This window comes from Cyphomyrmex costatus, unplaced genomic scaffold (genome assembly GCF_001594065.2).
Source record: "Cyphomyrmex costatus isolate MS0001 unplaced genomic scaffold, Ccosl1.0 scaffold51, whole genome shotgun sequence".
In the NCBI taxonomy this organism is placed as follows: domain Eukaryota; kingdom Metazoa; phylum Arthropoda; class Insecta; order Hymenoptera; family Formicidae; genus Cyphomyrmex; species Cyphomyrmex costatus.
In genome coordinates, this window is record NW_017279354.1 from 1,470,048 (window position 1) to 1,486,290 (window position 16,243).

The 16,243-nt window shown below is 31.9% G+C and overlaps 1 protein-coding gene across 1 annotated transcript in view; it reads right to left on the reverse strand.

The window, feature by feature from the left end:
• LOC108778742 (uncharacterized) overlaps nt 1-16,243 on the reverse strand; it is a 175,637-nt gene that overhangs the window by 76,415 nt on the left and 82,979 nt on the right. Inside the window, exon 2 of the mRNA XM_018545995.1 lies at nt 4,210-4,236. Within this exon, the coding sequence (XP_018401497.1) occupies nt 4,210-4,236 (27 nt within the window). The remainder of the gene's footprint in view (nt 1-4,209; nt 4,237-16,243) is intronic.

Consider the following 16,243-nt stretch of genomic DNA (forward strand, 5'->3'; position numbering starts at 1 on the left):
TAGACTTTGAGAAATATCGGATAATAATGCGCAAAAAATTTAAAATAATTCTGCAACAGTTTTCTACAGCATTTATATTTGTTATAGTATTTACATTCTTTTTAACCTTTAACTCGATATAAAAACACATTTTTTTCACGTCAAACCGGTAAATCGTTAAGAAAAATACATTTTTTCACATCAAACACAACAAAAGATTCGGGAAATGTTTTTGTATTTATGTATCAGATTTTTAAAATACACAATTACATATTTTACACACTTCGCGCATTTTAATTTATATTATTCTATTCGTTTAAAAGTATAAATTTATAATTATTAATTTCAATATAAATGTAGCAATGTTTATATGTAATAAAATAAAAGATTTTGCTGTACTTTTATCATGTCATTCTTCTTTATTTCAAGAACCGGGAATATCATACTATTTTCGGATACTCTATTTTCTCAGCTACTCGTTATTCTACACTCAATCAACGTCTATTCATTGCTGCGCATGTACATGCTGGTAGACGACTAAAAAAGAGGTTTATAAAAATTCTACGTGAAACATACTCTTATTACCGAAACTAGGTTAACGACAGTCTCGAACAACACCGTATTCTGATTTATCTTTTATAATTATTATGAGAGCTCGTACAGAAATTAAACACATCGCGGATATCGTGAATTAATCAAGCTTAATGACATTATTATTGCATTTTAGATACGAATGATAAACACGCATGCAACAAATTAACATTATCAAAAGTATGACGAATTAATATATATTTTACAAAGAGCATGAGAATCATTGGTAAGAAAAACAAATCCTGTATTATAAAATACGAGTTAATATTTGAACAAAGAGATATACATATATTTAAATATGGATTTATCATAAACAGGGTGAGGAGAAGAGAGAGGCATTTAAAACAAGTCACCTGAATAACTCACTTGTCTTTAACAATAGAAGGAAATGTATCAACAAAAGTTGCTTGGTTTCGATGGACACATAATGTGCATGATGTCAATAATTGTTTTGTAGGTGAAAGCGTAAAGAATAGGCAAAATCTAAAAATTTTGCTAGGTATATAAATTTGAAAACAATTTTGGATCATTAAAATAATTATGTAGCTAGAATCTTAATGATAATGCTGCTAAAAGTTTTAACAACTTAGTTTGAGTATTCTACATAATTATTTTGATTGTTCAAACAAAATTATTTTTAGATTTGTATTAAAATTTAAGATTTTTTCAACAAAATTGCTCCCTGTGTGTTATATTTTGTGTAATTAGTAATCTGTACCGTTTTATTATAAAAAAAAAACATGAAAATGTTTTCGCTAACAATATCTGTAGGTGTATACCATAAATATTACAATTATTTCAATTTCAATAAATAATATTTATATAAAATGTTAATAAAAATAAAATGTAAAATTTCAATAAAAAACTTAGTTACAATTAGTTGTTATTAATTTCTTTTACCTTGAATTATCAAAATTATTTAAATACCTAGATATCATTTAAGAAAAAGATTTCATGATTTATATGCATGAAAATAACAAAAAATTGTATTATTATTTTGTACAATTTATCGCAAACTTTCGAGAGAGACGCTTCTTTTTTTATACACTTTAATGTAAAAAGCAGCAGTACTTAAGACGATTCTTTTTATCGAATGTTCTTTCCCAAAGCATTCAATTTCGCTCTTATCCTGTCTCCCACTTACACGGACATCGTGCTCACACTTTTATGGCGACAAGCTGTAAAATAACTCACGGCTACGGAAGTAAATTGTTGTTCTGGTAACGGATGAACATGAAAGCGGAAGTAGGACTGTGAATTCGAATGTTTATTCAGTCGCTACCTTACGAGCGCGACTTCCGCGGGGAACACATTATTTAAAAGGTCCATTTATCTGGTGGATCGTATATCGTATATCGAATCGAAAAGGCAAGAGGACAAAAGCTGGAAAACAGCTTGTAAATAAACAACTTGACATGAATGGCACGTTCGTTCTCACTTTAGACGTGTCGTTTTACCATATGATTTCTATTGCCTTTCCTATCTTGTAATTATTATTTCACAATGTATTTAATTAATCAGTATAATTATTATACGTTGTACCATAAATTATAAATAGTAAACGTATAATTACAAAAATGTGTAAACAATTTCGAATTCAATTTAAGCATACGAGAAATAATCGACCATTTACTCAATGCATTAAATACGCGATGGTACATCCCTCATTATATTATAAAGAGAGTAAAGAAGTTTTGAACCGATAAATTTTTATTTTAACTACAACTATAAAATATTTCGCGATGAAAGATTAACCCAAATCGAACGTGCACGTAGAGATATTTCGACTTAATTCGTCCGGCTAATCCAAGGTTTAAAGTGTCTTGAAACGAAGCTTACTAGAGGATTAAAGTATCGTTGATCCGAACGGATACTACAGATACAATGTAAACATAGGAGTCCAGCAAGGAAGTTTCAGAATAATGACCGTACTAGTTTCGCAACAATCGCGTACAATTATAAGAATGCGGCAAAAGTCTCTCTAAGATATAAGATAATGAAATGTGTTAAAAACTAATTTATATGTTCACAAAGAAAAATGGAAAATGCTTTTATATATTTTCCTTTTTATACATTTTGTAAAATCATTATATAATAAATGCAAATAATTTAAATAAACAGGTATGTATAAATTTAAAAATGAATAAAGGGCATAAGAGTCAAAAATTAAATCCAATCTTATATGTCAAATTTAAAAAAAAATTTTATTACGAAGATAAAATAGAAGATTGATGTTCTTAACAATATAATATGATATTGACATTAAGATAAGGTATGTTTAAATATGAATAATGAAAGCACATATTTACGTCTATTAAGCTGGCACAGCCACTTCAGCATAATCAAACGCGACCAATTACACATTTTTTTTGCTAATTTTTTGCTCTATTCCCGATTTTTTTTGCTCCAGCCGATTCGTTAAAACCCATGGCTGTGCCAGCTTAATAGACGTCACATATTTATATCATCAAGCTACAGCATTATCCAATAAAAATTATGAAATGTTTTAAGAGAACAGCGTAACACGAAGTATCTTTGTCGTTAATTGTAAACGGTATATCCATCGTGCAGGAATATCTCGTTTTACAACTCCGTTGTAATCATTATTACAATAACGTCCATTTTGATTTTGATTGTTGTACTAATTAAATTCTAACTTGCACGACATACACCAACGGTTACGTTTTGCAGCTACTACTCACTCAGAACTTCTCTTGAATCTAATTGTACGTTAATGTGTGTTTACGAAACCACACGAAATATAACGTTATGACGTTTAAGATTAATTTCACATCAAATTAACAAAGGACTGTAGCATCTGATAAACATGTATCGCAGATACTCGTTTGCAAAGGTTAATTATACAATCTGAATATCACATATCACACACAACTGCATATTTAAACTCTTCAATAAATATAACAAATTAATAAATAAAATAGTTTCTATTTATTAGCAATATATAATATTTTATTTTTGGTATATTATTATCATTATACGTACAAAATAATAAATAAGTTAAGTAAATAAAGAACCAGTACAAAGACTAAACAAACTCTCTTAGTGTCTAATAGTATTTATATGTAAATTTTAAATACATTTTTCAGTATATTAAACAGGGTCTAAATCAAACGATAATAAGATTTAAAAAAAAAAATGGATTTCTAGTTTACAATGTTAATATAACATAAAAATAAATTTCAACTGAACTGCCAACTATAACTGTATACAGTATCGATAAATAAAGATTATAAGAGAGCCAATTGCTGGTTGAGATTTGTAGCTAGATTCGATGTCCGTTCCGATGGTTTCATCGTTACGAAAACCGGAAGACGTGCAGTCTGAACTGCTTACGAGGTAACTTGTACAAAACTCACCTCGTACTGTGGAACCGTTCGTTCAGTGGAACAACTAAAATCTGGAAACGATGCCAACTTTTCAGAACTCAACCAGCTAGAGCATTGTAGTCATTTCCTCTCTTCCTCTTCCTCTCTCTGTTTTCTTTTTGTTATTATGAGTGCGACCACTCAGACTTTTAACTTTCTGTGCTTTTTACATTAAACGACAGCCACGAGTGGCTTTAAGAAAAACTATGACCTGAACAGAGAATGAATAGAATTTTGAAATACGCGATTTAAAAATGATCTCTCTCTCTCTCTCTCAAACCTGAAGAAATCAAACTTCACAATTGTGCAGTTAACGCTTTTTTTATGTGTAAATAATGAAGAAATTTGAACCATTCGAGAAATTCGAAATACAAAGGAAAAATTGTATTTAACGTAAAATTGAGCTGAGATTCATGGTAACTTTTTTGCGTAATTTGCGAAGAAAAAAAATGTCTGTTATATGAAATAATTGTGCGTCTAAAATACATGACTTTTTATCAAGACTATTCTCTACTGTTGTTCTGCCCGATGAATTATTTAAAAGGTAAGGAAACCATCTAGACTTTGTGAGTACTCGAATTCCATTAAAATTCATACAATGTTAAATAAAATAAAACCAAACGTTAAATAAACCCAAACTTTCCTTTCTGTGTAGTCGCACGAAAAAGAATTTATGTTATAAAACTAATAGATACGTTGAGAGAAACCGTTATTAACGCTATTTGTGTCATTCTTATTTTATATCTAATGAACAACGAAGATAGAATGACAGAAATAGGCACTAATAGCACCTCCCCGAACACACCAAATATAATACAATTCTTTGACTCTTCGCTAAAAGTATAGTTCTTTTTTATGTATTCAGGACAAAAATATTGAATGTATGCTACAATTTTGTTCAATTAAATTCAAATGTATTTTCAAATATTTTATATATCACAGATAACACAAAGTCTAAAATTATGACGTCTTAAAGTCATCTTTTAGATGCAAAAACCGTTTTATGACCATTCCAAACATTTTTTATAAGATCAGAATTTTTGTCTAATTAATAAGTACTGCAATATATGCTGCTTGAATATCTGATATCACTAGAGAATAATTAATATTTATGGCAATCAACTAACATTCCGTTTTGCCCATGCAATAATCAAGCAGAAAAAATGTATTAATGGATTTCGCCGAGGCGTTTTACGTGGCGGTTTATATATGAGGTGTTTAAAATGCAAGATGACGGCATTAACGGATTCGAATAGCCCGAGAGGAGATACGTGCATATGATTACTGATTATCACCAATACAATATCAGGAATTAATGAATATTCTCGATGAAAATGCACAATCAAGCCAACGTTGACAACATTCTCGACGATACTTATGTATTTCCGTCAATAATCTATATTTTTGTATTTTCGATGCATTTATGTTGCAACGCATATCCGTAAAGCGATATACCGTTAAATGACTGCGACACTAACGGAAAAATAGTAAGCCGATCGCACGCAGGAGAGACAGGAGCGCGCGCAAATTTACGAACTAATTGAAAATAGACGTCTATATATAAACGCACTTTATCGACAGCGTGAGTTTTAAGCTGATACGTCGGAACAACGCACGTATAAATTGTTATTGATCATTATCTATAGCCGGGGTTAATAGATATTTTCCAGCCGGGCATAATGACGCATCGAGGGATATTATGAGTGCACTCAGATATCAGGCCGTTAATTTAATTTCCCTTATTATAATATTATTGCAGGAAACTGACATGAATGTTTTAAATATCAATTGAATACGTATAGTAAAAAATTAATCGTACATTTTTCTTATAAAGAAATTCATCATGTTTACAAAATATTAAGTTCATAGACGTGATTTCAGATAAATATAATTTTATAACATCAGAAAACTCTTTTAAAAAGTCATATGTTTATTCAATTATGCACATTTTTTTACTTGTAGAAAAAAACAAATCCGTAAATTATTATAGTTTTAAGGACTTGATATTGTTTCTTTTAGTACAATAAATAATTAAAATAATTTTAACGTTAAAACCAAGATTTCAATAAAATTCTGATAGTATCATCGATAAGTTATAAAATAAAAATCCGACTACATATTGTATAGAATAGAGAATAAATCTCGATTCCAATGCAAAATTGAACTATTTAGTACTTACAACACGCTTCTTTTCACATTACAAAAACAGCCGGTTCACGTGGTACATCGCGGAGCGCGCATACACTAGAGAGGGAACTTAACCGTGGGCGGGGCGTCCACTCGATCGATAATTGGACTTATACGTTAGATCGCTCACGTACTAATCGGCCGCGGGATTCGAATTATCAATTGCACATACAGATTGTATTTAATAAATAGTAGTATAAACATCTAAAAAGTTGACAAAACTCAAATAATTTCGTTTCCTCTTATTTGCAATTGATATTACTAGCGCTCGAATATATATGTAATGCTAGAACAGAATGTTGGTAAAACACGATCTATCGTATAACAAAATACCTGTATGTAAAATCAAGTACTATCCATCCATTTGCTGAGTTAATCTGCAGCAAAACCAGTTATCGGTATATTTTACCAGATTCTAATCACGAATTATACATTCGATGTGACCCATTATTCACATATCTGTCTGAAGATTAATTAATTGCTGCGCAATTGTCGGCACGACCATTCTCTCGTCAGTAGCAGACCACATTTAAAATTGATAGACTCGACCTGTCGCACAAATTGTTATCGCTTATTATCCGTTGGCTAACGATATTTTTCCCAACGGGTTTAATCAGGTCTATACGTCGAGTGCGTGTGTGACCGTTATTAATCGCGCTTGAGCGCAGCAAAAAGCAGTATTCTATTTTTATTGGCAACCGCGACGCGAAGCGTCGATCAGCGAACTCGTTTCCTTCGTCATTTCACGCGTTGGCGGCACGGAAGTAATTTCTCTCGACGTTCGCGTCAATGATTTCCCCTCGCGCGTGGCTCAATTTTCCTGTGCGCGAGAGAAAGCATGCCGTCCGGATGGATTAAACAGAGGAACGAGCATTGCACCATGTTTCATCGCGTCCAGAATGTGAAACATGTCAAAAAAACGCAATGCGCAACAATGCGGAACACTGTCGCATGAAAATGCATCGTTAAATCTTCTAAATTATCCTTCTATTTTTCGGTAATTCAAAAGATGAACTCACGCTCGTATTTATGTGATTATTCCTTTTTCTTTTATGCATTTTTCATCATGAATATAGTAAATAAAATTTTGAAGAGAAAGAAAAGATTGCAAAAATATGCAAAATTTAAAGTGAATGAGAATTGATTAAAGAAAAGATTTCCACAGAAAAAATAGGAAACACCTGTACACATAACGGAATTGTTGTAAAAGTCACTCTAATACTTGGAAAAGTTAAATATATCTATTATATACATATCTATAAAATAGATCTATAGAATCTATTCTCTTAAATATCATGATATCGTATCATAAAGTAGTGGCGAGTATCTATAGCTGGACATCGACGCCAAAACGCAATATTCATGGGAAGAAGGCCATGCTCTGGTGGGACCAGAAGGGTGTAGGGTACCATGAGCTGTTGAAATCTGGTCAAAGGGTCACAGGGGATCTCTATCGAGAACAAATAATCCGTTTGAGCCGAGCATTGCGCGAAAAACGACCAGAGTATAAGACAAGACAGCATAAAGTGATTTTGCTTCATGACAACGCTCGACCTCACGTCTGAGAAGTGCTATCCCATGCGGCTTATTCACCAGACTGTGCCCCGTCCGACTACCACTTACACGCACTTACTGAGAAACACTTCAATTCTTATGAAGATGTCGAAAAATGGGTCTCTGATTGGATAGCCATTGGATCGTCCTCCAAGGACGAGTCATTCTTTCGCCGCGGAATTCGTTTGCTGCTCGAAAGATGGGAAAAAGTCATTGCTAACGATGGACAATATTTTGATTGATGTACTTTGTGATTTTGTTTCTTAAATAAAATCATACTTTTTGCAAAAAAAAACGGCTCGGAACTTTCCGATTAACCTAATATAAATACACATTACACTGAAGTAAAAAATATTAAATGTGTGTAAAATTACGTTATAATTACATATTTAATAATTATTATTTTATTTATATCTAATTGTATTTTTATTCTCTTATTTACAATAAATTATGTATATTTATAAAAATGTATACAAATATATACATATATTAAATAACTATGTATAATAAATATTATATGTAATTATGATATTTATATCTCAATAGAAAAAGAAAATTATATTTTGTAGAATCTAACAGTGTAAGAATTTCCATTTAATTTCGTTTTATTTGAAACTAAATGAACAAAGAAAGTCATATTCGGTCAAAGCGGTCTTGGTATGCAATAATATTTTCTGTATGACTTTTACAATTTCCAGTTCAAGCAAACTGCGCGTTGATTATTTGTAGATCTTAAAACACAGTTCTAAACTAAAGCTGGAGTACGTAATATCTTTTTATTTGGTTTAGAGAGAGTTGGAAATCGCGCGCTGATTCATCTCAACAACATATTACCCAAGTAATGCGTCTGCGACTGACATTAGACGCATTTCGCTGAAAGCATATCGGAAAAGGTAAATATGTTTTATGTAAACATATATACGGAAAAAGATGCTTACAGCTCTGTCAAAATCTTTTCACTTCTTTAAAAGAAGAAAATATTAAAGAGAATTTGTTATAGCTTGTGTAACACTTCAGAATGTTAAGAAGATAAAAATGGTAATTTCTTTATGTCCTATACTTCAAATATAATATACGAACATCTATATAAAATGGTAACAGGAAACATCTCGAGTAATCGCTCCAATTTAAAAAAAAAAAGAAAAAAAAATCGAGCGTACTTTATTACAGAGATTGGATCTTTTCATGCCAATAAATTTAGTAAATATTTACAAAAATTATACTATTTGAATCAAATATACGAAAATTATATTACGAAAAGAAGTGTGTTTAACAATTATTATAAGAAAGAAAAATATAGAAATGTAAGATATAATAGAAATTTAAGAAATTAATGTTTTTATATTAAGAAATTAATATTCCTACGTATATTTTATTAAAGAAACATATGAATCCAATTATAAACATGGACAGAATCATTACTAAAATGTCCAATTTTATGTCTCAAAGATATAGTGGGGAAAAATGTGAAGAAGTAAAATGGGAGACACGTGGACTTATTTACATATATGCTTATACAGTAGATAAAAGTGTATCTCTTTTCACGGAAAAATGCACAGCCGTGACACTAAGAAGAATTCTGCAGAAATCTTCCTGCAGAAATCTTCCTACTCCATCTAGTATAAGGAACGTAAGAATCGGCGCGACCGATATGGCGTTGACATTTTCGATTTGAAATAACATTCTCACGACGGAACGCGGCTTTCTGAGTATTACGATGCACAGTATTTCTCGGCGACAAGAAGAAACGATTCGCACGAAAAGAGTCCGCTGCAGAAGGCACTTTCCGTCCACTTACAAAGAGAAATACGCCTTGACGTAAGATCGTCGCTTTACTTTCTGGTCGGTACAAGAAGGTTTGGTTCTTTTCGACGCATTCTGAATGGACTCGTATAAGCTGTTCCGTATCATTCATTCGCTTTGCATGCGTTTTTCTAATACCTCTTAACGACGATCAATATACGATCAATTATTCGTCAGAAATAAAAAGGCTTTTATAAGAGCTTCTCGAGAGAAAATAGAATGAACATTTAGCTCATCAACGACTCGATGTATATATATTTGGGCAATTTTTTTATCACATATGCTTATTAAAATGGCACGAGCATGGTACACACAAATGCCGCGGATATTACCCGCCTGCGCTATTTTCGCATCTCGTGGTATGTAAAAATAAGCGGCTAACGAAGCCTACGGAGTCATTAATAATGATTTCGAAGTATGAAGCCTGAGATAATATTATCACAAGTGTATGGATTCTCGATCCGACGTAAATTATATTCGTAGCAATAAGATAGAATTTTTGGAATAAATGTTAAACAAATTCTTGACCGGTTTTGATATAAAAAAGCTAAGACATAAATCACTCGTTAAAAACACTTCTATATTAATTCAGTAATATTTACTCAATAATAATCAAACACATATTGCATACACATATAACATTTGTATTATATTATGCATACAATGAACGAGAACTATTGTTACTTGAATGTAAATATGTATGCATACACTTTGACACAAATTAATGCATTAATGCATTGTTATTAAATTAATAATAATATCTGTAATTGCAATAAGGTAAAAGCCAATAACATTTCGTAATAATTTTAGGTAACGTTCCGCCTAAAGCTATAGGCGTTTGCAAAGTTTCATGGGTAAACCGTTAAGTAGAAGATTAACAAACATTACTTAAATGAGAGTTATCACGCTACGTGATATCCAGTTCCAGTAACACCCGTTAATTCTCACTACATCGAGTTTGTGTTACCGAAATTCTTCAATGGTTTACTCTTTCTAAGACAGTGCGAAAAACAAAATACTTGGAAAAGTGGATCTCTTTAATTAGCTCTTTGACGCTATTCCAGCTTTAACAGTATCGTTAATCGCGACTATTCTTTAACGCATCTTCAATGGCACCAGTTTATTCTTTCCGATGAGCTTGCAATTCGACAGAGGTCAAAGTCGAATTGTTTCAAATCGTGTGTGCCCGTATGTAGTTTTCCTACAGCACTCGAGACAAAGTAATGCCCCCGATTGTTAAAGCGAGAAGCACTACCGGTCGTTCTCATGGAAACTACGGCGCTCGCTGTATTTACGACGAAGTGGCTTCGTATGCCATCTATTCGGGTCGCCTGGTACATTAAAAGCTCAAACTCTATAGAATGAAAAGAAAAGAGAAGTCGAAGTGACGGGAAGTGGGGAAAACCAACGAAGGAATGGACGCAAAGTCGGACGTCTCGCGATAACAAACTCAAGAAAATTTACATACCAGATAGGGTGAAAAATTTACATTATGCAAAGACCAATGTGTTGTAATAACCAATGTATTCTCAATTGCACGTTTTTCCAGTTCATTTTTATGTTTGTCGTACAAATACTTTCATGGACATATTGGTGTATTAATTAAATTAAATATTAGATTCCTTTTATTTTACAATCACTTTCTTTTCTTCTATACGCTTTTCATAATCTGCTTAATACATTAAACGTTGAAATTCAAAATGAAACATGACAAAAAATGGAAAAGAGTGAAAAAAATGTGAAGAGATAAAATGGACAGAACTGAAGTGAGGATATTCGAAATTCTGCACTACGTAGTCAACTTTAAGCAGATGATTTTTCAAAGTACTGCAAGTTAGATAGAAAGGCTAATCACGCCCTTCCATCTAATTTTCTCTTCTCTGAACAATTGTAGTAATTCTAATTACGCACAATCCATCAAGTTCTTTGTCAGACCAACTAACTGTAATAGTTTGCATGGTCGGTGGGAACGTAACCAAGCCTGGAAAACGGAAATGGGGATGTTGAAAAACTGCAAACTCAGATCGTGGAGGGTAAACGGAAAAGGTTATTTTTCTCCAGCACGCGCGATTACTTTCGTGAAAATACGACCATCGCGTTTTCGCGCATTTTACACATTGATCTATTACTTTTTTATGTATTAATATTAAATTTTCATGTAATTATTAAGTAGAAAATAATTCGGTTAAATTTTAAAATAAAAAATAACAATAATTACTTAATACAAAGTAATAAAAAATTATTTAATAAAAAGTAAAAAAGTAATTAATAATGACGTAATAAAATAATTATTTAATACAATAAATGTGGTTGTACTATAAAAATATATATATATTATATACGTAATTTTCAGTAAGTAATTTAATGTATATATTATTTTATAAAATAATTTTATGAAAAAACAATTACATCATTTTGAGTTCAAGAATATAACCGATAAAGTTTTATTTTCAACTATTTAGCTATACATATAACTGACTGATTTACATAATTTAATTCTGTATTTTGTAAAATAATGATTATGACAATATTATTATAAATTTCATAATCGAAGTGAAAATCAAATTATTAGACAATAAATAATAATAAATTAATTAAAAATATGAAGTTTTCGATAAATTAATTTTTTCCCACATTCAAATCATGATCATGTAGGCATTAATCTGACTTAAGCAATATTATGCGATCACGTTAATCAAACTTCCAACACAGCAACGTGAAACGTTTACTATATACTTAGTTTACTTTAGTTTACCGTAGATCGAAGGGAGCCCTAAAATATTCATGCGATGGTGCATCGAGCAACCACGACACTAAAATGTCGAGAGAACTCAAAATCGTAAAAGCTTTGATCAGGCTTACGTCGTGCATCGTAGAAAGCTTTTAGAAATTAGCAAATCCCTTTTGAAGCTTTATCTTTGAGAAGAGTTCACAAAAGACTGTTAAAATGCGCTTTGAAAATTACGAATAAAATCTGAAGCAGGTTGCTCCAAATTCAAGTAACAGCAGAGTATCTTAATCGACATGCTTTTTTATATATTTACATGCGATATTAGCGATAAGATAAATAACTTCCTCACAAAAATCATTTAGGAGATGAAAATCTTAATATAATATAAAATAAATTGAGATCGAAACGTTCGTATAGACTTTAAGAAGAAAAAATATAATACAAAGTCCTAAGAGAGATATGAAATAAATATACATAAAATATTATTGCAATTTATATACACTTCTCTCTCTCTCTCTCTCTCTCTCTTCTCTATTATCGACTGCATTGTATTCTCGCAGTTGCCTTTTTCTCACTATTAATATTTATTCTGAAATAAATTTGTATCTTATTATTTGTGTTTTATCGACAGGTAAGAAAAGAAAAGAATTGTAGTTACGATGGTAACGGCTGCTGTCGGATATACGTCATCGACGAACACATGATTTGATCGTAATACGTGACGCAGGAATCGAGAACGAACAACGTACAATATTTGCTTAGTCGTCGACTTTCTGGTGCATTGTCCGGGTCGGCTTCCGGACTGGGAGCCGCATGCGCTCGACTTAATGGCAGCAAACCAACCCAGAAGCGCTCACATCCGGAACGATGCGCGAAATTTTCGCGAACCTCGGAAACGATCCGTAGATCGCTATCGGCGTTCGATTATTACGCCACAGAGTTTTCGACACACAGTCGTCTCGGTTGAGCGCGCTCCAGCTGGATCTTTTTGCCTTCTCCATTTTTACACATAGGAACAGATCGGCGAAGTGCTTGATCTTCAGCCGGTAGAAACTGAATTATCGCGCGCTCTTGAATTTCAATCGATCGCGCGGAAGAATCGATCGTTTCGTACTGCGCACGAACAATTTACAATTTCTCCTCATCGTGCATAGAACGTGAAACGATTCGCGAGCGGAGAGGCCGAACGGACGCCGAACGTTTTACTGCGGACTAGTAAAACGAAATCGAATATCTGGCGAGTTCCGCAGGCGATTTTTCATACAATGTAAATATCGATTGTACGATAATGTTACAGCATATCACGTATACAGCATATCAAGTTCCATCAGCAAAAATAAATAAACAGTCGCGTTTCGTTATGATATCACAATAACGTCAAAAATTAAAATTATTGCAGCATTTTATTTCAAGTTGTGTTGACATTATTTATGCACTTATTTATATATGCATGTTTCACTCCGAATATAAATAGCGAACAATCGAATTTACAAACATAACTGTGTTCTGCTCCAATAAGGAGCACGATGAAAAATATACAATTATTCTCTTTTTGTTTAAGGAAATACTTATTTATACGTGAGGAATATCATTTGCAAACGAAGCTAAACTGCGTCGTTAAGACACGAATCGTTAATATTTAATACACAAGCGTAACCACGATTTAAACTTTCTCAAGATCTCTCCAATATAATTAACGTCGTCGTAGTCAACCAGGTTATGCTGAAATTATATCCAGCAAAATATGCATCCGGGTTTATACCCTAGACGTTTGATGCGGTCGTCAGCGAAGAATAACTCTCTGCACTAAGTAACGAGATTGTCTATACCTCGTTGTATTTTACATTAAAACGGATGTAAGGCGTGCTAGCGTGAAGGGTTGTTGTACCAAAACGGGGTTGTGAGAGATTGTAACGGGGGTGACATTAACGTACACAGCAGACACAATAGTCGATAGCACGTCTCGATGCTTGTCTTTGCTGATTTTAAGTTGAATGTAGATGCAACGACAAAGGGCTGTTGAGTTTTATAGAACGTAGAAACGTCAAAACAAACGTGATTGAAAGAAAAATGTGGAGTGATGAACATGCAAACATGAAAATTCTACATCACTATGAATTTTCGAAAAATAACGCAGAGAAAGAAACAATTTTTTATCTTGAATTATTTACGTTTAAATTTTTCATATTGTATTTTTATACAAATATATTATAGATTATATACAAATTTTAATAAAACCTTTTTTAATGAATTTTACTGTAACTTTATATATAAAATAAAAATAAATAAATACATAAATTTATTTTATTGTAATTATATATATATATATATATATATATATATATTGTATAATTTATATTGCATATTTATATTATAACTTCATTTTGCTTCATTTAGAAAAATTAATTCTTGATTTATTTACGTAATATTAATGTATACACATTCTGTGTTAATAATATTACAATTCTTAAAATTTTATGATACATGTATTTTTATGTGATCCATTTTTAACATCTTATATATCTTTACATTTCCAATATACAATGTTACATTATTATGCTAAGTTATTAATGCAATTATTATTCATCTGCTTTACAAGGAAGAAATACACGGACCAAAGTTTAACTCATATATTTAACAAGTATTTACTAAGTGTAATAAAGCGAATGAAGAAGTTCGAGAACAAACAAAAAGTAGTGTCTGAATGGAGAAAACTCTTTCTTGAGCTGCTAGCCGAGTATATACATAAATTCATGTTTTACTTTTTCTCTTTTTGTTGGTAATTTCAGAGGTAAGAAATTATACCCTTCGACTTCTATCACCGACTGTACACGTTACTCAGGATCTGACCTCGTTACTTAGCCGTTTCTACGACAACAACGACAATGAATTTTTATATGAGAGATATTCTTCGTGTTTCATTCCAGCAAAGATTCTTTCGAATATATGACGGAAAGAAAGGCATGTTATAACACAAAAAGATATCCCCTGTTACGTGACGTGCGTACGCATAAATCTCACGTGCCTTCATTTAATCTCGATGGCAGAAAAGTGTCCGATTTTAATTTATCCGCACGATTCAACGATGTCTATCGAATAAAAAAATACATGAATAATAAATTTAGTGTCACTCCGCATTATACAAGCTGATTTGAAATTCCGTCGGATTTTTGGTAAAACCTATCGCACCTATACATATCCCAGCCATAACGATTTTTCCTCTATATTTGAATCAAATAGTTATTTGTTATTGATTATACATATATTGGTTTTTAAAAATTAAAGCTAGCGTTAAAAATTGCATTAAAGCGTGAAGAAGATAGAAACTTATTGAGATTATTTGACGCTATAAATGGAGGTAATTCCCGGCTGTAATGGAAGCCGATAGTATCTGGGAGTCTCGACGTTTTCCGAAGTCTCCTAAGACAGCGGTATCCTTAATTAACAAACATAATAGCTTAATTTGGTCTACAGCCCTTAATGCCTTATCAAGCGAGGGGTTACTGGTACTGATTAAACAGATTCCAACGCCCGCGCTGCTACCGCCATGAGGCGAAGGAAATTAATTTCTACCGCACCTGTTCAAGGTGTTTGATATGCCGCGAGAGAGAGAGAGAGAGAGACAGACAGACAGAATTATTTCGTAATTTAACGAAATAATACTTCACAAATTGTTTGACATTACTTAGTACTAACTACTTGCAACTTCTCCATTACAATATACACATATGTACAATTTTTTTTATTGTATCAAACTACGAAAGATTGATTTTAACATCGCTCAAAATAGTTCGAATAGAGCCGAAATGTTCGATTATTTTATATAATAATTAGCATGTAAGATCTTTAAATACATCTTTAAATACAGTTGTATTATTACGCATAAATTAATGCGTTGTTAATGCCCGATATTTAATGATTTTTTATTTTGTTATTATCTCGAGTGCCCGAATTTATTTTATGTACAATAATATATTATTACTTCCGTAATCGCATTAATAAAACATATCGT